General features: G+C 39.1%; 2 protein-coding genes across 2 annotated transcripts; one reads left to right on the plus strand and one right to left on the minus strand.

Moving 5' to 3' along the window:
* The first annotated feature begins 13061 nt into the window (after positions 1-13061).
* LOC103701370 (amino acid permease 3) lies at positions 13062-15546 on the plus strand. The gene is made up of 6 exons (XM_008783408.4): positions 13062-13562; positions 13645-13878; positions 13987-14080; positions 14179-14393; positions 14510-14649; positions 14758-15546. The coding sequence occupies exons 1-6, from the start codon at positions 13424-13426 to the stop codon at positions 15412-15414; spliced, it is 1479 nt and encodes a 492-aa protein (XP_008781630.2). The 5' UTR covers positions 13062-13423; the 3' UTR covers positions 15415-15546.
* Positions 15547-23456: 7910 nt separating this feature from the next.
* Positions 23457-24247, minus strand: LOC103701418. Its single transcript, XM_008783453.4, has one exon. It carries the CDS (start codon positions 24066-24068, stop codon positions 23532-23534), a length of 537 nt encoding a protein of 178 aa, XP_008781675.1. The 5' UTR covers positions 24069-24247; the 3' UTR covers positions 23457-23531.
* Positions 24248-24399: the final 152 nt, after the last annotated feature.

Consider the following 24399-nt stretch of genomic DNA (forward strand, 5'->3'; position numbering starts at 1 on the left):
ATATAAATATCATCCATTCTGCCTTTTATTCATTCTATTCTAAATAGAAAATCATTTCCATCAATCTGTCCATATTTTATTAAACATATCGGAGGATTGTGACGACCGTACGAGCGTGTGTTTAATCTCACATTGATTATTTGCTAAAGAGATATTGGATACTTATACAGGACTGAGGAATCCAAAAAATATATTCTATATAGCCATTTTGAGTGAGGCCCTGAGTTGTTACAAATGGTATCAAAGCGAACTCGGTTCATAATTTATTGAAGGCTGATTACGGGCTAATCGGAAGAGTATGTGACGACCCGTGTCGTCTAGGTATTTTGGATAAGGTTTTGCATTGTTACAAGGATGGATGGAAGACGCATCCATCTTCTTTTCGATTGCTTCTCAGTTCTTTTCACCGATACATTCTTCTACCACACGTAGGGTTGGAGGCACCCCACGTGGCAGGCCAACCGCAAACACGTGCCGGACTAACGGCAAATAAAATATGCTGTCAGCTCCCGGAGTTGGGTCATGGACGGTACCCACAAGACGAAAAGCGCCGGGAAAGGTTGGGAGAGGGGAGGAAAGAAAAATGTGTCCGCGGGAGGACGGCAATGATTTCAGTGGCGGGGCCGGCGTTGACTGCGGCCACCGGCGAAGTACCGACGCCCAATCCCTTCTCATAAAGTAACAGAGGGGTCCCCCTTCTGCCTCACTTTCGACGGTTCGCCGCCCAAGAGGACCTTCTGACGACTGATAAACATGACACGAAATCCTCCGAGTGGTTGTGGATGCTATAGATTCTTTTTAGGCTGGATTCTCCTCCTTTCCCACTCCTTTTGGCTGTCGCCATCCTTCCAAAAAAATTCATCTTTAGTCCAACATTATCAGCCTACCCACTTGTGTTTTGACTATTCAAAACTAGCCGTATCTTGGTAGATTATCGAAGATAAACTCTTTGGATGACGCTTCTTTCACACCCTTACATCTATCTTTAGTTTTGCTGTAGCCTATGCTTTTTGCTAGGACATGAATTTGTCTTACTTGCCGATTTTTCTCTTGCAAATTTGTCCTATCTGCTACAGTTGGCATCAAGTTGCTTCCAAACCAACGTAAGATATTTATGTTAACAAAACTATATATGAGAGGTATGTATACATGTGCCTATGTATATATATAAATTTTTTAACAAAAAGTGGGATTTTTTTAGGGATTGTGCGGATATTGAGAATCTGCTTAGGTAATTTAGCAAGATTGAGCTGTTGAGCTGAATTTTCTGCTGAATTCATATATTGGAAATCACTTGTTTTTCTCTTCAATTTCAACAAATAGGTGGGCTCATAGTCAATATATATGGATTTATCCAATGCACTGATCTCTTGGGAGTCACCATTGAATATACCATGGTGGTCCAACAATGATGAGAGTGGAAAGGGAGAAAGAGTCTTTTATTTTCTTTTTCTCTGCAGAGATTGGAAACGATTTTCTGTTTTTATTTTCAAATAATATCCACGGTTTGAACATTAGATCTTTTCTAAGGGCAAGCCCACAACCACAAGAGAAAGATGCCGATAACAGAGCAAGAAGTTGTCGGTAGAACCACTCTTTTTTTTTTTTGAGTGCTTTGGCCACGGAGAATAGGGCAATCTGAAGGTTCCCACTGCTTCCATGTGCAAGGCTGCAGAGCCTTGCAGTATATACATGTATATACAAACTTATGTATGTGTATGTATATACATGTATGTATATATATAAGGACACAAATACATACCCTTGTGTGCACCATTAGCCACTTATCTTTTTTGAAATGAAGCAATAATATGGTCTAATATCAACAAGAATGTAAATCTAATAGCTGAAATAGTGAAAGGGAGCCCTCACTTCTGAGTTTCCTCAAGGTTAATTTCGATGGATTCGTCTTGGGTGGAGGTACGAGAAAAGGTGCGGATTTTGTTATTCGAGATCCGGACGCCCGAGTTATGGTCACTAAGGGCTGTCAGTTATTCGACACCTCGGTTCTCAGTGCGGAGCTGAGAGTTGCGTAGGCAGGCTTTCGTTACGCCCGATGCGTCTTACGAGTCAACTCTATTATTCTGGAGGGGGACTCGGCCACAGTCATCAGTTGGATCCAAAGGGCCCAAGGGGTGACGGCAGTGACCGTCCGCTGCTCCGTGACATTTGGGTTATGTTGAGGGAGGGGGGGCTTTTCAGGACAAACATATTTTCCGAGAAGCTAATGGGGCTGTGGATTGGATGGTTGTTTATGTGGCCAGTCACTTCGAGAGTGCCCTGTGGGTTGGAGATAAGGAAGTGCTCCGAGCACTTCGTGGTATTTTATTTTCTAACTTTATTGGGTGCATTCGAGTACTCTATCTGCTCTAGCAAAAAAAAAAAAAAAAAACCCCTAAAAACCCTATATCCTCTCCTGCTGAGGGAGTAATTCATCTCACACATGCATTTGTACATGTGTGCGTATTGCGCCACGGAACAACTTCGATGGGTAAATTACCAAAATATTCTTAAATGTTAGCTTGTTTTAGCAGTCAGTGGCCTGCAATAAACATTTTATAGGAATTTAATTACTTTCCATAAGCACTCGGTGCCATGCTGCTATCACTTCATTAATTCTAATATATTTATTGTTCTAATGCTTGTACATGGCAATATAGAGGTTTTGCCCTGATCATGGACTTTGTTTAATGGATTCTATTTTCACATGGAATTATATAAGAGATATCAAAGGTATTTGGGTCTTTGTTTAGGTAATGTGACGTATATCCTTTGAAATTGTACTGGTTATTTTAAAGGATCTTATTTGTTTTTTTGGCTCACAGATTTACTGTCGTTGGTCATGTTACTTTCTGAAACAAAGTGCAAAGCCTGCAATTATCAATATATTTTTTCTTCCTTTCTTTCTTTTCATGTTCTTATTCTCATTCTGTGTGAGCCACTTCAGAAGGTTCCCCATTCAAAGGACTTTTTGAAGAATGTCCTCCCCAAGGGCCCCCACCCCTCAATGCCAACCTCTACTCTGAGAAAACTCCTCCCATAAACTAATGTTCACAAACTATTAAATCGAAGTGTTTTCTGCTTGCTGACGCCTCTGTTAGGAAGGGTTTTTTGCAGCTTTCTTAGACCTCCCCTGGTTAATGTAGACCATAAGTTTGATTATCTTGTGAACGTCTTAATTATTATCTTCATGTCTTGGATAAGCTTGTGAGAAGACAAGTTGCACTCATGTATTGCGTGCAAATCATGCTAGTCCTTAATTAATAGTTCCTACATTGGTCGAAGATCGATGTTTGATCTTGCTATATATTTAATGCATAATGTGCTTTAGTAGATAGATTGTAACTTGATCCATGGTCTCCACATAGATAAGGCATCAAGGCACGCAATTGACAAAGATTGCTGTTTTAATGTAGGAAAATCACGTAGGATAACAGTAGCTAGTAGCAAGTTGTGGGTGGATCATTTGATCCATTTTAGCATTCACTTATTGAGAACCCTGCGATGGTCATCGATGAACATTGCCTTAATGGAAGGGAGAAAACATCACTGAGATGATGAACTGTGTGCTTTGTAACTGGGTAAGCTTAGCTTCAAGCCCTTTGTGAATTTGTATGTTGTTTGTTAAAAAAAAATAAAATGTCATGCACTTCATGCAGTCTCTTCTGCCTTGCTTTTTCATGCTTTTCTTTTGTTTTTTTTTTTGTTGAAAAGGTTGCTAAAGCCACAACATTTTTCATTAAAGAGGAATCAAATAAGCAAGGCAGAATGGATTAAAAAGGAGGACTTATAAACGTCAGTATATGTATTAAAATGTGTCAAAGAGATAAGTTTTTCTATAGCGCAGGGACCTCAAAACAAGAACAATAATGCATTCCATGTAGTTTTTCAAACATACATTATAATAGTGATAAAGGAATAGAACAGAACAAAAGCTATGACTACCGCATTGCTCTGTCTCAACAAGTCCAACATTTATATCATATTATTGACCCGCCTTATAAGGATTGATGGATTTGGTACCTACTGAATCATTTATAACCATACCAAGGTTTCACGCAATGGCTAATACCTTTGTCCACATGGAAGAGGTTTTGAATTTGACGAAGTGCCCCGAGATTTCAATTTATAGGTTATCTAATACCATGCTACGTTTTTTTTATGAACAAATTGTAGGCTATGTTGTTTCTTGGGACAAATGCAGCATAATGCATGACCAGAGACAGAGAGAGAGACAGAGAGCGAGAGGTTTCCGTTCACAGGCTTCGAAGTTCCAAGGCCATCATAAAACCATTAGGTCCCTTCTGTTAAAAAACTAATGGAAAAACTACTAGGCCTTGGAAACAATCTAGTCACATCTTGCACTCAATTATTTGAGGACAACTTCCACATCATTGAGTACCTCTCTGAGTTAGGCCTCGGATGGTGCTAGACTTTGACCTGTTATTTTAAAATCTAATTCCAATCAGAAGATTATGCCTTTCTCCAGATCCTACCAACCTTCTCACCACCACAGCTACCAGCAAAATGTGCAAGAAATAAGAAAATGTACCTCTCCAATATTAGAACTTCTTCATGTAATTATACAGATAATACAAAATGTTTCAGAGTTAGATAAAAAAATTACAACAATCTATACTTCATTTCATGTAAACTTTACGTGCCGTGCCGAGCATTAATTTTTATTAAACACAAATGAACTCTGTGCCACCTCGCAATTACTGGACTAATTCTAGCTGCAATCAACTAACGTCGGATCGATCCTTTTGCTTAGAAGTGCTGGCTTAACTCTGATAAATTTTGGACCTGATCATAAATTACTGGGGAAAATTATAAATATATATCACTAAGGACCCCCCTATAAGAAAAGAAGGAAAATGATAATTTTTCTTCTCTATCGTTTTGATATGTGGAGTGCGGTGTAAAGAAGACAAACCACCTCGTTGGCCAGCCGGTTAATGCACCGTTTCCAAGCAAGTTGCTAGACGCCTCCAGTATTGGCAACATCACCATTGCCAAACTGTTACACCAAAAAATCCAAAAACATTGCATGCAGATGATCTCTAATCTATATGGGCGTTTCATCCACCAACTTTGATCTCCTTGATGGCCAACTAGATGCAACCAAGTGGAAACAAACCAAGTTAACGTCTTATGTCATCTTGCACCCGAGGCCAGACTTGCAAAGAAAAATTTTATTTCCTCCTCCTCCTAAGAAAACCCTACGTCACGACCTGAAGGCCGTCACATTACCCGTGTCGCGGCGAGCAGCGCACCGCACGCGGACGATGTGACTTGGTTTGTCTTCTTAGCAGCACTTTTTTTGACGCGGGACACTGCCTCCATTGTTGACTTCAACTACGACCGGAGTTTTGTCTACAGTACTTGTGGGGCCAAGGGTCGCCGTGTGGGTCCGCTAGCAGGTCAATCAGATACTGGACCACTCCTGTTGGGGTCAAACATCAAATCTATGAGGCGGATTTCACCGTGATGTCAGCTAAATTTCCCATGGAACTTGGCTTCCTCCGTGAGCCAGCCATGGTTGAAATTTTACACACGGAAAGGTTGATCGATATGAGAGCCATGAAAGTGGCGCTGGTGAAAACCTCAGTCGGTATCTTTCTACTACTTCCGTTTTGGTTGGGAACATCAGAGTTGAAAGATTGAGATACGTGACGGAGAAGCATGTTCTTCTTCGCAGGAAGCACAGTAAAAAGAAAAAGATAAATAAGGCTTTGAAAGTAGTTTGCATGCAGCTAAACTATTAAATTTTAGCCTTATAAATAGTATACTGTGAGTATAGTTTTAACAAAATGATAACCATAATTTGCCTATTCAACCTTTTATTAGATTTTTGTAAATAATATAATTGCATTTATTGCAAACATTAGTAGTCGTTTTAAAAAATAATAACAATAAAATAACATTGTCACTTGGCTTTGCTATCATAAAACACAATATTTATTTTAGACCGTTGTGAAAATTTGCATATGAATTTATTATATGAGGACCGTGAAAATGTTGATCAATAAGTTTTATTTAAATTTGCTGAGCCATATATAATGATATTGGTCTTTGAAAATGTAATTAGTCAAAGGATAATTCTTGACGGACCACTTCATGGAGACACTGTAATACCTCGAAACCTTTCCCGTTTCAAGAACGCACATTATTCTTATGTAATCAAAAAAAAATGTTTCAATGCACGGGACTTCTGCTACGAAAAATTTTAAAAAAATATTAACCTCTCGTATTTCAGAAATATAACAATGTTGTCATAATGGATCATTATATCAAATCCCACCTCTAACATTATATTATATAATACTAAAATATATTATATTATTATATAATAGTACAATATTGAGTAATATTATTCTAGAATGTTTGAAGGGTGTTAAACCAAGTTAAACCAGTTTTCAACTCGCACCATGGGACCTCAAGGATAAGTTATCCCGAGTGTAAGTGTAATAATGAGGTTTGACAGGCATTGTCGCGTCTAAATTTTTGTCCTCCTGAAGGTGTTTGACATTTGTCCAGGCACAAACAGGGATAAACTTCCCTTTGTAGTGGCTCCAAACAGGACAAATTCTAATACTAATCCCTCTCGAATTATCCTGCAGCTCAAACACGTCCTGTGAGACCCACTAACCATGACTTCCTCCTCACGACTCCATGCTCATGGCCGTCACCTCAGTAAGAAAAGGTTTTACAATTCAGGAGCAATGGGAGGTGGTGGTGGTGGTGGAAATTTCCCCAGCTCTTCATGCAAGGGTGGAGAAGAAATGCTTAACATTGAGCGTTCTCTACTCTTCCACGCGTCGACCATGCCACTGATTAACATCTATCCTCAAAACCACCATTGTTGGCCAAAAAAAAAAGTTGTTCAAACCTCAAAAAAAAAAAACATTTCTTAGAGTGATTGGGTTGCTTTGGTTGGCTTTCCTGAGTCTTTTGGGCAGAAAAGAGAGGAGAACCTCCAGTCCATTTGTTTGTGCAGATGCTTATGGTAATGATTTGTATCTAGTGATGGAAGCTAGGAAAGAAGTTCTGATGCCATTCCCTTCTTCTTTTAGAACGTTTGCTTTTACTTATTTCCCACTTACTTTTATCCTCCTTTATTTAAGCATCCATTAAATGACTAATAGCCAATAAGTAATGCTGAAATTTGTTGAGAACCTTTATATTAAAATGTTGTTTTCACCTTGACCACCCAATTCTAATCATGAATTCTCTTTGCTTTTCTTTGTTAAACTGGTAAATTATGTTAGCTTCTAACACAAGTTGTTAAACCTGAGGGCAAAAATTAAAGATATAATTTATTGGATTGCATTTTTAATGTAATGATACCTTTGTTGTTGGCAAGGAAACTGAAAATGAAATTGAATTGTTAATGGAGAAAGCACCTAAATATAATTTAAGGCAAGTGTCAAAAGTTGCACCCCCTCCAAAACAATTATAAGAACTGTAGACCTGGTTTCAGTTAAACTCTGAGAAGCTCCTAGATCCATAGAGGTCAAGATGGCATGTCCCAAGCTAGAATGGAGTCAATGAAATTCACATCAAATCAGGTAGGCCATTTATATTCCAAATGGTGAGCCACAGTAATCGTTACTATGTCATTATATTTTTTGAAAGCTATGTAACCGTTCTACTGGGAAAAAAAAAAAGAAGCTGTGTAATACTGAGGACCACGAAGTGGAACTGACAACTTTTTTTGGTTAACTTTGTCTTCAAGTGAACAAAATAATTCAAAAGAATAATATGTGCATAAGTCATTCAAGCTGGATTACATAATTTTTCTGGTCAAATTTGAAGTTTTAAATATTTCATGTATTTATAGTTATGGGTTATTAGGTTTTCAGAATGGAAGTGAGTCTAAAGTAATTCAAGCAGCTTGAAAAATTTATCAATGGTCATTTAATTTAATCATGTTTATCTTTTTCGGTTGCAAATTTTATCAGGTTTATTGACTTTTGAGGTTTTTTCTTGAGCACTAAACCTCCTAAGATGTTTAAATTTTTTCCTTTTCTAACCAAAAAAAAAAAAAAATCTGCATCTCTGAGTACACTTGTTGTTTATTCACCCTTGCTAACATATGCTTTAAACCCATCAACAAAATGAACTAACCAAGTTGACCGCTGATACAAGCAGCCCAATTGATGTGGTCTAAATTTGACCTGTCTATTATAAGCTAACTTGTGGCTTAGTAGAAGGCCAATTTTAGTACGACTCTTATGTCCATGTTGATTCAGATAAGAAAAAATCAAAAGGCAATCTTTTACTCGGACTCAAACTCTAAAGAATTCAACGCCGATAGTGCAAGGATAATTCATCTATAAAAAGAGATACAGTTATTTTACACCATGCCCTCTTGTATTTTCTATTGTTTTCAATATACTGTCAGACTTAAACATCAGAGAGCTCGGTCGGAGCCAAATTCCGATGAGCTTTTCTTTTCTTTTTGTATATAGTGCAGCATCTTTCCATGACAAATCGACGTTTCGTCTTCCACCGCAGCAGATCGATTAGCGCCATCCTCATCTCTAGATTATTAGACCTAGTTTTGGGCATCAAGACTGGGCACAGTTCACATGCTTATGTGTTGAGATGAAGAAAATCCCTAAAATAGTATTCCATACAAAACCTGATTGATATATAATAACCAGGCTAAGAAAATAATGAGCGATTTTAAATATTGTTCATAGTGGATGAAAAGATTTTGATTTCATATGTATTTTGAAATTGTTTAAGTTGAAGATGAAATGCACTCACATTGTAACCTTCCATTCTAGTAGAGTAAATAACGAAGGTCAAAGGATAATAATAACAGAATCTTTACTATTAGAATGCAGACTCTTGAGTCTTGATTTCACTTTCATTCAACTGCTACTCTTTATTTTAACAAATGCATATATTCTTGTGCAAGTCATGCTTTATCTTAATTTGGTTTCATTTTTAAGGGCTTGCTCTTCAGAAAGTCCAGGATTCAAATTCTAGGTATTACTCATTTTTTTTAAAAAAAAAAAAATCTCACATTATATTTCTTGTGAGCAGATTGGAAAAATACATGATTAATTGTACATTCATCAATTAACATAATAATAAAAAAACTTTAAATAAATGGGATCGCTATTGTTTATCTTCAGCATACATGCTTAACTCTAGCTTAAAACACTATTATCTTTGTTTACCACATAATATATTTAAATATTATAAAATGTTACTATTGCTACTACTATCATGGGCATATAATTATATTACCATTGCAAAATTATTTGGCAACTTATCCTCCAAAAAAGAGGTAATTAACATTGACTGACAAATATGATATAACATTAACACATAAGGAAAAAGGATGGACCATGTCTTTCATTTCTATTCAAATACAAATTTAAATTAACATAGTAGGACAATATTTAAAATAGCTCTTTTCAACAAAATCAAGAAAACTCCTACGTCCTAACATATGGCGACCATATTTGATGGGGTTGGATCTCTAAAAACATGTAAATTAAATATCTTTCTAATATACTTCTTTCATCTATGTAATAATATTTTTATTAAAGATTTTACAACCAAGTATCTATATGATATAATATAAAAGTTGGTCTTTTCAGCATGAGCTACATATAACATTGTCAAGTGTACATAGTAAGGGCAGTTATTAATATTCTCTTAGAAAGTGCTACATGTTACTGTATTAAAAAATTAATCAAAACCTCCAACCTCTTCATCTTTCTCTGTTTTTATAATATTATAAATGATGATAAATCCCATGATTTTATATAAGATAGATAAATACTATATTTATATATTATAAATGATCATAAATCCTATTTGACTGGTTTTATATAAGACTAATAAGTGATTATAAACTGTTAAATTTATGAGATCCCAAATCTTGAATCCCATTTAAATTACGTAACTTCACATATGAACATCCCAAATCTCAATGTTCTGCTTCATTGGTCATGAGAACTTGACAACCAGAGACCTCTCTTAAGTTTTTTTTTTTTTTTTTTTTGGTGAAAACGACCTCTCTTAAGTTTTCATGATTAGAAAAGCTACCAATTATAAATCCTTAAGTTTTCTATTATAATTCCTTGTTTGGATGGGTTTTTTAATTTCTAATGTCAAGAGTAAGAAATATAAAACTTACCAATTAGTTAGGGTGTAGAGAAAGAGTTTTAGCACAATCAGAAATTTATATTAATGCAACACATATATGTTCGAGATGCATCTTTACTAGATTGTATTTAAGTGTGACAAGTGTACATTCCAAGGCTTTTTTTTGTTCAACAAAAACTTCTTAAGGAAAGGCCATCTATCAATCTTCTCTTAGAAAAGTGCCATATATTATTATATTACAAAACTAATAAGAAGATCCAATTTCTTCATCTTCTTCAATATTTTATCTGCATCTACTATGTGCCTCTTCCTCTTCTTTAACTTTTCCTTAACTTTCATCTTCCATGCTACATTATATAGTTATTTATTACGAGTAATAAACAGGCCCTCATCCTACCTTAAATGAAGTTGACTAGGAATTTCGTCTCAAAGATGCCAGCTCTGCAAGAGTTTGTTTATATGTTAAAATGCACAATAAATGCCACTCTTCATCTTCTTCAATTTGTTATTTTTATCTTTTGTGCACCTTTTCGTCTTGTTTAGCTTTTCCTTTTTCATCTTCTATGCCACATAAAATATATAGCTATTTATTATGAGTAATAAACAGACCCTCATCACACCTTAAATGAATTTGATTAGGAATTTCATCTCTAAGATGCCAGCTTTGCATGCAAGAGTTTGTTTATATGCTAAATTGCATAATAAATGCCCCTGCAAATTTAGAGTTTTTCATACAAACATCTTCGCAATACATCCAATAGCATAGGATTATAAATAAATACAAGTAAATAAGAATCTAATCTGAATATTTATAGCAGCCATGTAACATTAATTAATCAATTGATGAAATATTCACCCTTATAAATATCTCTATATTAAAAGAAAATGTGGCTCTGGAAGCACAAAACTTGGTTTTCCAATGCATTATTCAAAACCATATCGTAAGCTAATATGGCTATAGCATTGATAGCTAACAGGTCCAAAACATGTTTATAATCACCCAGCACACACATTAAAACATTTGGTGTACTTATATAATATGTTCAAGACAAACATTATGTAAGACAAACAACATAAAAGAAGGAAACAATAAGAGAGAGAGAGAGAGAGAAGCAGCCAGCAAACTAAACAAAGTGAGTGTTAATGATTTGCTAGCTTCAAGAGACAAAGCATGACACGAATAACATTTTTTAAATTTCTCATACAGTGGTTTCTTAACCAAGAAGATAATGTTTGAAATTCTGAGAGAAGAAAAAGTTTTCTTCACATTTATAACCAGTGGAAACAAAGAGTATGTAAAACTATACAACATTTCTCATAATATCATTCTCCCTGCATACGCTAAAAAACATAGTGCACAAAACGATTTTCAGCAATATTCCAAAGGTAAGAATATTGTACAATATTTCAAAATCTAGTCCTATATATATGTATTATAATTATTCTATTAAACTACAATGAAATATACTAACAAACTTCAATTTTCTGCGGATCCATCATGAAAATTATCATCAATTATATATGATTCTTCACTTTGCTTCTTTAGAAGGTAACAAGTACATTTTGCTCACTTAACTTCATTCTCCTAATAATGTCTTGATGCTAATTTCATTTTTCCTATTTTTTCAGGTCTATAATTGTGCCACATCCATACTGAAAAGTTTATATTTGATACTATATTATGCATGTCCTTGACCATACAAGCATTGGTTAATAACACATGCAACATTTAATAAATCACAGAAATACTTTTACACTACTTATAATTTATAGTAAAAATTATTATTTTATAATCTCATATAATGCAACTTAATCAAAACTTACAAACATTTATAATTCCTGTCTGTGTGTATATATATATATACACACACACATACCTAATCCTGCGCAAGGCATGAATCTATAGCAGAGTTTTGTATAAAAATTTATTTTATTTTCAATTTTCAGAAAAATTGGTAATCTGACAAAGTTTGTTTATAACTTTATCTATGGCCCTATCCTCAAAAGCATGCCTACATTTACCTGGCAAGATGCATGTATATGCTCATAACAGAATATCAATTATTATATAAGTTACAGATGTTGTTACAAAGCTAGAGGCATTAGTTCAGTAACTTGGATATGAATGATTTTTAGGAAGACATGGCATTCATGCACTTTTTCTTCGTTGTCTAACAATAGTTGACCGAAGTACTAAACAGTCGAAAACGGTGTTTAATGCAGTTGCACCACTTCACTCAGAAGAGTAGATGGAACCTTATTCCCCTTCGACAAGAATGGACCAAAAGCCGCACACGTTCTGCAGCCGCTACGATTCCCCGACGTCATCTCGTCCTCTGTATAAACCAAGCGACCACCCCAGCTTCCGTGAGGAGAGAAGAGAGACTCCTGAGTCCTGTCACTGCCTCTTCTTCCCCGTACCAGAACTCCTCTCCCCACATTCTCCTTGCTCTTCTCCTCCCCTTCTTCTCCAATTCCTCTGCTTCGAAACAGATCAGCAGCAGCAGCAGGTAGCCTCAATAGAGGAGAATGCAAAAGGTAAGCAAGGAAAGTAGATATTTTCGGAACTTTCCCAGTTTCCTCCTCCTCCCTTTTGGTTTCTACCTTTCAGTTTGGTGATTTCATGCTTCCCTCATTGGCTTGGAAACGTATAAGTTTGATACGAAGAGATCCTGATTTGACAGAGAGCAAGCCAGAGCCCATGTTGGTGTAGCTATCACTGACTGCTCTGAGGCTCTTAGAGAGAGAGAGGACACTGGAGAAAGAGATGAGGTTTGAATTATAAAAAGGAAAACCATAGTGGAAGATTGGGCCATCCCTCTCGTTGACCCATATCTAGCGAGACAATGGGTACCGTGTCTGTCACCTTGTAGCTTTTAATAAATTCTTTTGGCTTCCCCTCGTCTTTATATAGCCTACGACCCCAAGTCCTCTTCCGCCCATTCCATTCCCCATCTTCTCTGTTTCCGCTCTCCGTTTCCTAGTTTAGTGGGTAGTTTTGTTGGGTCGATAGGCGTTTGGGCTGGATTTTATATTATAAACTGTGACCATCCCAATCCCAAGCTATCTCCTTTTCTGGGATTGTGGGAGCCTTGGGTACCGCGTTAAGTGGCCAAGAGTGCTGCCTAGCGAGGAGCAGAGGCTACGCTGTGACCTGGTGTCTTCAATTTTTTCCGTCTTTCTTTCACCCCGTCTCTGGCTCCGCTCTGCTCGTATTTTGAGTTTAAACAGTAGAGGGTCTCGCTTGTTCTCTCTAGCTTACCTGTGCGTCTCTTTGTGGCTGGGGAATAAGATGGGCGAGAACGGTGCAGAGAAGCACAACCAGCAAGCAAGTTTCCCTGCGATGGAGGTCTCCATAGAACTGGGCCACCACCAGCAGCCCCAGGGGGGCTCCAAGTTCTATGACGACGACCAGCGGCTCAAGAGGACTGGTAAAAATCCGAACTTTGGTCTTCAGTTACGCTCCGAATCAAGAATTCTTCATGTTTCTGAATGAAAGGTGGAACTTTTCAGGGACTTTGTGGACGGCGAGCGCGCATATTATCACGGCAGTCATCGGCTCCGGCGTGCTGTCGCTGGCCTGGGCTATCGCGCAGCTCGGATGGGTCGCCGGCCCTGCTGTCATGCTCCTCTTCTCCTTTGTTATCTACTACACCTCTTCTCTTCTCGCCGATTGCTATCGCTTCGGCGATCCCATCACCGGCAAGCGCAACTACACCTACATGGACGCCGTTCATGCCTACCTTGGTTTGTTCCCATCCCTTCCCTAACAAATGACATCATCAGGATGAATTATTTTTTTATTCTAATATTCACTTTTTGTGCTTTCTTCTCAATTTTTTTTTCAACAAGCAGGGGGCTTTAAGGTCAAGTTTTGTGGGGTTATCCAATATGCCAATCTCTTTGGAGTCGCCATTGGCTACACCATCGCCGCTTCCATTAGCATGATGTGAGTAGAGTGAAAACAATCTTTCTTGCTCTATCTCTGCTCTATAAAAAGTTGGAACCTCTGATTTTCTAAATGGATATGTCGATTCTGGGGAACAGGGCAATCCGGAGGTCCAACTGCTTCCATGAGAAAGGCGACAAGAGTCCCTGCCATATATCCAGCAATCCTTACATGATTATATTCGGTGTGTCCGAGATCATCTTCTCCCAGATTCCTGACTTCGATCAGATATGGTGGCTTTCCATTGTCGCTGCCGTCATGTCCTTCACCTACTCTTCCATTGGCCTTGTTCTCGGCATCGTCCAGACCATTGGTAAATCCTGCCGGGCCATCTAACAAAATACTTCAAATTATCGCATAAATTTTTGTCCATTTCCCGCATCCTGATCTCTCTGTTCTCCTCTGCTCTTTTTTTTCCTTTCCAAACAGAGAATGGAGGTTTCAAAGGCAGTCTCAGCGGGATCAGCATCGGCACCGTCACCGAAACACAGAAGATCTGGCGTAGCCTCCAAGCCTTGGGAGACATTGCCTTCGCCTACTCCTTCTCCATCATCCTCATTGAAATCCAGGTAAGCAACTCAAAAGCAATCGAACTGTAACTTTTACCATGCTTTGCATATACTCTGTTTCACTGATCATATTACTAAAGCAATGGTTTTTGTTTGGTTTTCCTTCAGGACACAATAAAGGCGCCGCCGCCGTCGGAGGCGAAGGTGATGAAGAAGGCCACGATGCTAAGCCTGGCGGTGACGACGTTCTTCTATATGGTCTGTGGCTGCATGGGCTACGCTGCATTCGGCGACGATGCCCCCGGCAACCTCCTCACTGGCTTTGGCTTCTACAACCCCTTCTGGCTCCTCGACATCGCGAACGCCGCCATCGTCATCCACCTCGTCGGTGCCTACCAGGTCTTCTGCCAGCCCCTCTTCGCCTTCGTCGAGAAATGGGCACGTCAAACCTGGCCCAAGTCCACCTTCATCACCAAGGAGACGAGAATTCCCCTCAGCTCCACCAGGTCCTACAATCTCAACCTCTTCCGCCTCGTGTGGCGCTCCGCCTTCGTCGTCCTCACCACCATCATCTCCATGCTCCTCCCCTTCTTCAACGATGTCGTCGGCCTCCTTGGCGCGCTCGGCTTCTGGCCCCTCACCGTCTACTTCCCCATAGAGATGTACATAGCCCAGAAGAAGGTCCCCAAGTGGAGTACCAGGTGGGTAAGCCTCCAGATGCTAAGCATCGCCTGCCTCATCGTTTCCATCTCCGCCGCCGCCGGCTCCATCGCCGGAGTTGTCACCGACCTCAAAGTCTACCGGCCATTCAAGACCAGCTATTGAGCTCAAGGCTGCCGCCTTTTGCTCTTGTTGCTGTTATGTACTGCTATTTCAGTTTCTTTCGCTGTTGTTGTTTGTAATGCTTATCAAAAGTTTAAGGGAATTAATGAATGGATGTTGATTCCCGACCAAATCTTCTTTGGCGTGAGGGTTGAATCTGCGAAAAACGTGGTTAGATTTCGTGCAGAAATTGACGATGGATGGAGTTTACAAGGGGTGGTGGCTCCCATCCTGGCCGCGAGATCGACGGAAGAGACAAGGAGATAGAGGAGTTTGGGGAGAAGGAAGACCATAGAAAAACAAGATACCCTCAACCTTGGTCGCCGGAGATGGGATCGCCGTCCCCCGTAGAGGAGACCGATTGTGGTTGGACATAGCAACTCCAGATCGAAACTCCCTTCCTTCGCATCTGGAGCTGACGCTATTCCTGTCGGAAATCGGTCTAGATCCTTTTAACAACAGTCGAAGTTTGAGGAATCGATGAGGTAGATCGGACGCATTTACTTACCTTAATGGTCCTCGGTCTGCCGTGCATTCTAAAGGTCTCTTCCTCTGTTCTTCTATCTGGAAGACGTAGAAAATTGCAACTATTCCTCCATTAACACGAACAGAGGTATTAGATCAAACACCTATTCAGCTGCTCGGTGCGCTCCAATCCCTCGACCTACCTCCAGATCTCTCCTCTTTAAGAGGGGAAGGTGCTTCCGGTGTAACGACAGAGGTCATTTCCGACAGGAATGCAGAAATCCCATTGGATGTTTCAACTGCAAGGGGATCAGCCGCACCTCCAAAACTTGGCACGAGTAACTTACCAAGCGTATTCCATGTTGAATATATATATATATATATATATATATATTTCTACCCATGGATGACATTGTAGACGTTTTATATAGTATTAGAAGGCTGATGAAGTTTGATAAAACCGAATAAGTTTGACATAATTAATCATAAATCAATCAAGATGAAGTTTGATAAGGCTAACTAAATTTGGCACATCAACTACAAATCAATCAATAGTCCTACAATAATTCTAATATTTCTAACTTTCTTGCAAGGGGATGACATTACCAGAGAGGTTTTCACCTTCAACAACAAGCAAGTATCAACCAGCTACTCTTAGGTTATCGGTGAAGACCTCCTCGCAGCTTAGTTTACAACTTGCTTTGGCTACTCTTCTTCCTTCCGGACTTCACCATATATCTTCTCTAAGAAGGTCCCATACTTCTTTCGCTTTCTTTTTGTCTTTACATGAATTCTCCAAGATCAACTCTTCTACCATTTGATAGACGCAGGACAATCCCTTCTTGTCATTCATTCTTCTGATCTGCTATCAGCACCTTCTTTAGTGCTTGAGGTAGTATGTCAAAATTCTACTCATTGGCCACCTCAATGCAGCCGTGGTCGATCACTTTTATTAATCCTTTAGATGTGAAAAACACTGCATCGTGATCTTTCGCTGCTTGAATTCTCCTTCGTTGAGCTTCGGCAATGGCAATAGAATCCACCAATCCATGTCATATTTGATCTCTGATTGTATGAAGGATTGCTTGCTAATACCTCGGTCGTCTTGACGGTGGCCGTTCAATCTACAGCAACGGATACATCTTCAAACTTGCGGGTTCAATATACATGGAATATGCACACAATTATAATTTTTTATTAAAGGGACCCTCTATACCAAATATATGAGTAGGAATTTACATGACACGCACACAATGTATAGCAATGAACATGGGAAGTGCATGCTAAAAAAATACCATTAATGAAAAAGAATTTAAAATTGGAGGATAAGAGAGATAAAATTTGCAAGGATCAACATTTTTTTTTGGAGAGAGATGGGCACATTTGCACTATTGATCTACAACATTTCGCTAAAATACTCAACTATAAAGGATGCAACCCAATCGGCTGCTCTACTGAGTTTTTCATAAAAAAAACATACTTCCATGAATTAGGACCAATTGAAGTGCGTCTCCTCCTACACTGATCCTTTTGCCCTTCACTTCCTCGTTCGGTTGTAAGATATAAATTTTGTTAATCAGATGCACTTAATCTAGTTTCTAAGGCAGACAAAAGGTTATAAAAAGGAATTTAGTTTATCGAGGACAGGACAACGGGGATTTAATGTGTTTTCCAAATACATCTATTCCGGAAAGGATAGAGCAATGCTAATGAAATTTATTTCCATACGCATAACATTAATCTTGTGGTGTCATATGTTCAGCATTATTGGTCTCTCCAAAGGAAATAAAAAGTGCCCATTAAAACTAGCCCGTACAATAAGGCCCTCTTCGGTTGTGCTTCGTCATAGAATAACGGGCGCTAATTTGATTTATTTTGGATTATTTTGCCTAACGACCCCCTGCAACTCTCCTTTTCCCAGGTTCATCGGGATAAACCTAGCTCAACGTACCCTAACGTCGGGTGGAATAATCTTATTCCGGCTATTCTCAGATTCATCATCGCTAATCGTTTGTCTGCATCTTGTGATAGATTTGTTGCTTGTGATAAATGACAAGGATTTTTTTTAAAAAAAACTTTTGCTTTGTTTGAGTGGAGTAGGGGGAGGGGCGGCTTCGGACGGGAGGGGAGAGGGGTCTCGACAGCGTTCGGCATCGGCATTGTTTTTCATCGGGAGAAAACTCGCATTGCCGGAGGAGACCCATCGTATGTCAGCCATCTGATCTTCATCGGGCGGCGCAAGCTGGTCCGATACAGGCCCGGCACTATTTCACCTAACGAGATGTCCGGACGTGCAAATATGATTTCTATGTGGAAATAAGCCGCATAGAAATAACTGACAAAGCTATGCGGGAGCACGCGTAAACTTTCCATGCGGATGAAAGGCCGCATAGAAATTCACGTGAGTAGATTGTGCGGGAGAACGCATATACTTGCTATGCGGCACGAAATGCGTATAGAAATCCGTGAGGAATTTGTAGGGAAGCATGCATATATTTTTCATGCGGAAGGAATTCCGCATAGAAACATCCTAAGAATTTATGCAGGAGTATGCATAACTATTCCATGCGGAAGTAAATCCGCATAGAAATACATATGCTGAATTGTGTGGGAGTACGTAAAGAACGTCTATGCGACTTTATGTCCGCATAGAAATATATATGCGGAAGCCTTGGAAATGCATAAAATTGCATGCGGAGAAAAAAATTGAAACGAAAAAAAGGCGGAAGTTATGCGGGAGCATACATAAATCGTCTATGTGGATGAACTTGCATAGAAATAGGAGTATGCGTAAATCTTCTAAGTTGGTGACCCGCATAGAACTTATAGTCGGTTTTGTGCGGTCTCGTGCATAATATTTTCATGCGGAAGGATTTCCGCACAGAAATATTTGTGCAGAAGCTGGGCAACAATTTGCATAAAATGTTTATACGGGATGAAGTCCGCATAAATATATGTGCCGAAATCAAGCGAGAAAGCGTATAAAATTTCCATGCGGAAGGAAATCCGCATGAAGTATGTGCACAGAATTGGTGCAGAAATGTGCATAAATTTTCCGTGCAGAACCAAATTCGCATTAGAAATATTCGAAACTTGCGGACACTTATATTTTATTAGGAAAAGTTGCAAAAACAACCTCCAAGTTTGGATCATTTACATTTAGATCCTAAAAGTTTAAAGTTTATCAATTAGGTACCAAAATTTTTCTTTTGTTGCAATATAGACCAACTATTTTATCTTAGTTTCTAAATGTTATCGGGAGAGTTATCTGAAAACTAAAGTTTTTGTAAAATTTTAGAAATGCCTTTCCCACTAACTTGGCAAGAGACTTATGCAGTTGAATGTGTGATAGATAATGAAGCGCTTTGAGATCTGTACAGGCAGACAGACAATAGATGATGGAGTGCTTTAAGAGTTGTGGAGGCAGACAATGATAGAGGATGTAGTATTTTAAGATTTGGGTAAATGAAAGAATGACGAAGGATGGAGTAATTTGAGATCCATGCAAATAGATGAATTCTAGAGGACAGAGTGCTTTGAGATATTTGTAAGTAGATGGACGATAGCCAACAAAGTGCTTTGAACTCTATGCAAGTGAATGGATGATAGAGGATACTACCTTTTGAGATCTATGGAGGCTGATGAATGACAGGATGGAACGCTTTGAGATCGATGCAGACAGATGAAGGATAGAGGATGGAGTGCTTTGAGATCCATGCAAGCGAGTGAATGGTTGAGAATGGAGCAGTTTGAGATATATGCAGACAAATGGATGATAGAGAATGGATCGCTTTGAGATTTGTACGGTGGATGAATGATAGAGGATGGAGCGCTTTGAGATTTATTACGTAAGGGTCGCTTAATAATTAAACTTTTATAAAATTTTAGAAATACCCTTCCTACTAACTTAGTAAGAAATTCTTCTTTTGATGCGAATCGAAAGAGAGTGCTTTGAGATCTGTGCAATTGGATGAATATAGAAGATGGAGCACTTTGAGTCCGTGCAATTGGATGAATGATAGAGGATGGAGCGTCTTGAGAGTTGTGCAGGTAGATAAAAAAAGGATGGAATACTTTGAAATCTATGCAGTTGGATAGATGACCAAGGATATAGTGCTTTGAGATTTGTGCACGAATGAATGATAGAGAACAAAGGGTTTTGGGATCTGTGCAAGTGAATGGATGACAGAGGACTGAGCACTTTGAGGTATGTGCAGGTTGATGGATGATAGAGAATTAAATATTTTAATATCTATGCAAACGGATGGTGATAGAGGATAGAGTGCTTTGACATTTTGTAGGCAAATGGATGACAAACCTTTTGACATTTGGTAGGTAGAAGAATTATAGAGAATGTAGCGCTTTGAGATTTATGCAAGTGGATGGATGATTGAGAATGAAATGCTTTGAAATTTGTACTTGTGGATGAACGATAGAGGACGGAACACTTTATGTTTTATACAAGTAGATGAATCACAAAGGCAGAGTGCTTTCAGATTGCGTGAAAGCCATGATTTGATTATTTTGGCCTTTTTTCTCACTTCGTTAATGGCGTCAGGATAGATGGCTAGGTCTCGTTACAACGAAAACAAAGTTTTGGTAACCATTCAAAGCTTTTCAAACTTTTGGATCTCAGTGTAATTGTGCTAAATATGGAGGGTGCCTCTATAAATTTTTCTAGATTGTATGGGTGTGAAGCTGGAAAGTTGATGTAACGGAGATGTGTGCTTTATTATTTTATATGTTGCGAATCCCTATATAGGCAAATATGCGGATAGTACGATGTTTCGTCAATATCGAGGGGTGCATAAAATATTTAAGCGGAGGTAATTCGCACAAAGCGACCTCACAGGCGTTCTCCGAAGGAAAGCCATAGAGATACGCTTGAGCCCCGTGTGCATTCCATGATTCCATTGTCATCTTGTAAACCTTAGCCGCCAATCCGTTCCACGAACCCTATCCTCCTCCTCCGCCATCGACGGAGGAGGTGGTAGGCCAATGGGTGGTGGTCGAGGGGGCATGCCGGCTCCGGCGATCTCAACGACAGATCGCACGTTGCCAACATCTAGGTTATTGTAGAGAGAGAGAGAGAGAGAGGGAGAGAGCTCTAGCCTAAGGGATATGCAATCACCTGGCAAGCCAACTGCTGTTTTGAGTTGTCTTTTAGCTTCTCATAATGAGACATTGTTTTCTATAATATGGGAAGACTTTGCTGGAAAGAGGAGAAGGAAAGATGAAATTATTGTGCAATAATGGAGTTTTAGTATGAATTCTGCATTTTCTAGTCGTAGGCTTAGTCAAGCTTTGTTCTTTTCTTAGCACTATCGAGATCTTTAATATTGTGTTAAGAATAATTAGTGGTTGCATCTGTGAGAATCTTCAATTATCTTGGTCACTAAACCTCCAGAGCTAGTCTCTGTTAGAATACTTGTAGTTTTCTTATTTGATGAAATAGATTGTTTGTAGTTTGTAATGGAAGTATTAGTCTTCCTAGTCCCGTAATCTTAAAAACCCTTTAAAAAAAAATTTGAAAATGTTGTGAGTGTCCCCAAGAAATGATGCAAGAATTTCTTGTGTTAAATGCTTGGGGAATTCTTTCCCCGGGTTCTGAATAAAGAACATGTTCCATTGAAGATGGGGGATAATTGCTGGGATATAGCAACAAGCCTACAGTAGGCAAAGTTTGATTCTATGAAGCATCAAATCCTAGTCCTTAAATAACATAATCTAAAAAAAGATGCTGTCAACAAAGTCTTCAGTAGAATATGAAAGCCTTGAGTTTCAAGCAGGCCTTGACTTTTCCCAGCTTCTCCTTTGGTTTATTGTCAGTGTCGTGCTTCGTTCTTTACTAGTTTACATAACATCTAGCTCACAACAGAAAATTTTTCTCTCTCCCTCAGTTTCTTTTGCATAAAATTCACCATTATTGCTTTAGAATCTGGATGTTGTCCATGAACATAGACTGATGGAGAAGAATGCTCGACAAATATGTTCTTAGGCAAGGAATTACCTATGGAGCTTATGCCCTCCAACTTAGTAGTGATTCTGAAACATGAAAAGGATGGAAGGAAAAGGACATGACAGAGTAGTTTAAGGCTCTCAGTTGACCACGAGCGAAGAGAAGATCAACTAACGAGACTTTGAAGATCACTTAATTTTGACACCAAAAGATAAATTGAAGGTCGATTTGAATTTTTGTTTATGACCCTACTATACGCCCATCAAGAACTGGAGAGTCTTTCAGAAATCACACACGTGAAATGTTTAGATGTTTTCGGAACTAATAGTATATAAGTCATGACTTAGTTGGGCAATTTTTAGTTTGATTTATTTTTTAGCAACAATGACGGCAAAGTGGCAACCAAAGGAGAGCTTAGAATGCTATTGAATGGAACTTTTGATGAAACAAATAATTGAAAGTCTCTTCTCTATCAATTCTAGTGGCAGCTCTACAATCTGTGATATAAGGAAGCTACTAATGATTTAGCAGAATGAAGTTGCCAAGCAGGGCTTAGCAACATATGTCTCCTATGTATGTTATAGACCACATCTTTGTAATTCAACAAGTATTAGTCTTTGCTACAATTTTTAACAAGGGATATAATATACTTTTCTGTGTTGAGATTGAAAATGCGAGCAACCTGTAATTCCTTAAAACTTCTTTAATCAACAAGCATAAGAGGGAGAATTTTTGATGAGGATGGCATAATCAATAACATAATGATATTCACTCGGAAAGTCAATCTCTACAGTATACTCTGTTCACCGTCGCATCCTAATCAAGCATTCACAGGTACACTTCCATGCCAAGGAAAAGGAGGGCTTAATGGATGGCATTGAGCAGTCAGAACAGAGGTCTTGAATAAAATGATTTACATGAAACATCAGGGTTGGTGTTCTCTCTCCATGTACAACTCCTTGTACAAGGAATCCTAAATGCCTATACAAATGAAGTTTTTGGACATCGTTTTAAGTTTTGGTAATTCTTGCTTCCTGTAGCCTTATTAGGATAATCTTCTTTACTGAAAGGGCTAAAAATTTGCCCACCATATTATAGATGGAAAAAGAATTATGAAATTTTGCAAATGTCAAAAAAACTATGAAGGACCTCTATATTTTCATTTTGGATGATTACAACTATCACACATATATACAGGGACTGCATACAGAGGGAAAACTAAGATAGCACTAGTAAGAAATGGCCTTTCAAGATTAGATGATACTCAGTACAGTTTCCAATATATGTTTGTCCCTTGGATGTGAAGCTGATGAGGGTTAGTACCTTGGATTTGTAGAACATTATGTTGAAGTCAAAACATTCAATCAGACAGGATCTCATACTGCAAAGAAGGTAGGTCAGGCTGCAGCTCTTTGGATAATGTGTCAGAATCCTATGATCAGAATAAATTCTGGCTTCAAATTAATATGATCAGAAGAAACAAGGGAAGAGGCACAAAGTGGAAGCTATGATCATTTTTCGCCTATTGCGTAATTGTCAGGAAAGGTCAGATAGGATCATATGCATCACTTGAAGAAACATCATCACCAGCAATAACATCAAGAATAAGAGACGCAAATGGTGAAAAAAGGAACTGAATTCTTAGTTGCAAAAAAAAAAGGGAAAAGAAAAAAAGAGATACTGCCGAGTTTGAGATTCAAGACATTGAAAGAGCTAGAGGCACTTCACTCTCATGGGAGTGTTGGGATGAACCATCATCACGGGAGATGCTCGACCCGGTTCTACCATTAGGAGTGTGGTCTCCATCTGCTTCGTGCTCCTGCGGCATCTCACTCATACCACCTGCAACGTCAGAGCCTATTACTGTGGCATGGCCGAACCGCACCTTCCTTGCACCACCAGGCGAATCAACAGGGGTATCTGTGGCTGGAGAATTGGTGGTGGCGGCGGCGCCGCCTCCGGCTGGAGCGACCGCTGCAGCCCTGATCGGCGGCCGCTCTACATCATCCTTCCTTACCGCAATCGATCGGTAGACGCATGTCATGATCCAGAACAGCCAAGGAATGGCCACCAAGATCATCCCGGCAATGGGGAACCAGAAGGGGATCTCATTCGCCGGATGCGTGATGTAGAGCACAAGGAACGTTCCGCCAATGAGGAGGACAATGAACAAGAGGCAGGAGACGAGCCAGAAGCGTTTTCTATCGGGCCTTGCCTCAAGAGGGGGCGGCATTGGTCTCAAGTGGAGGCCGCCTCCGAGCTGGTGATCTTTTTGATGAATTCACCTTCTTACATCAAATATGTTATGCCGCTGCTGCTTATTCTTCTTTGTTCTCTTTGGATATCGATCTTTTGGACTTCTTTGTTTTCGGGTGGTCAGGGTGGTGGAAGAAGGGAATTCATGCGGGGGAAGTTGGGCTTCCCTGGGGGAGGAGGCAAACCAAGGTTGGGTGTGGTTTCAGAGGGTGGACATATTCAAATGAGGCTTACGTAAAACAACGGTCACAAGAGAAGAGTCCCGGGTTTTAAGGTTGGGAGCAGAGGGAGCGAGAGAAGGGCGGGGA

Source organism: Phoenix dactylifera, chromosome 14 (genome assembly GCF_009389715.1).
Source record: "Phoenix dactylifera cultivar Barhee BC4 chromosome 14, palm_55x_up_171113_PBpolish2nd_filt_p, whole genome shotgun sequence".
Taxonomy (NCBI): domain Eukaryota; kingdom Viridiplantae; phylum Streptophyta; class Magnoliopsida; order Arecales; family Arecaceae; genus Phoenix; species Phoenix dactylifera.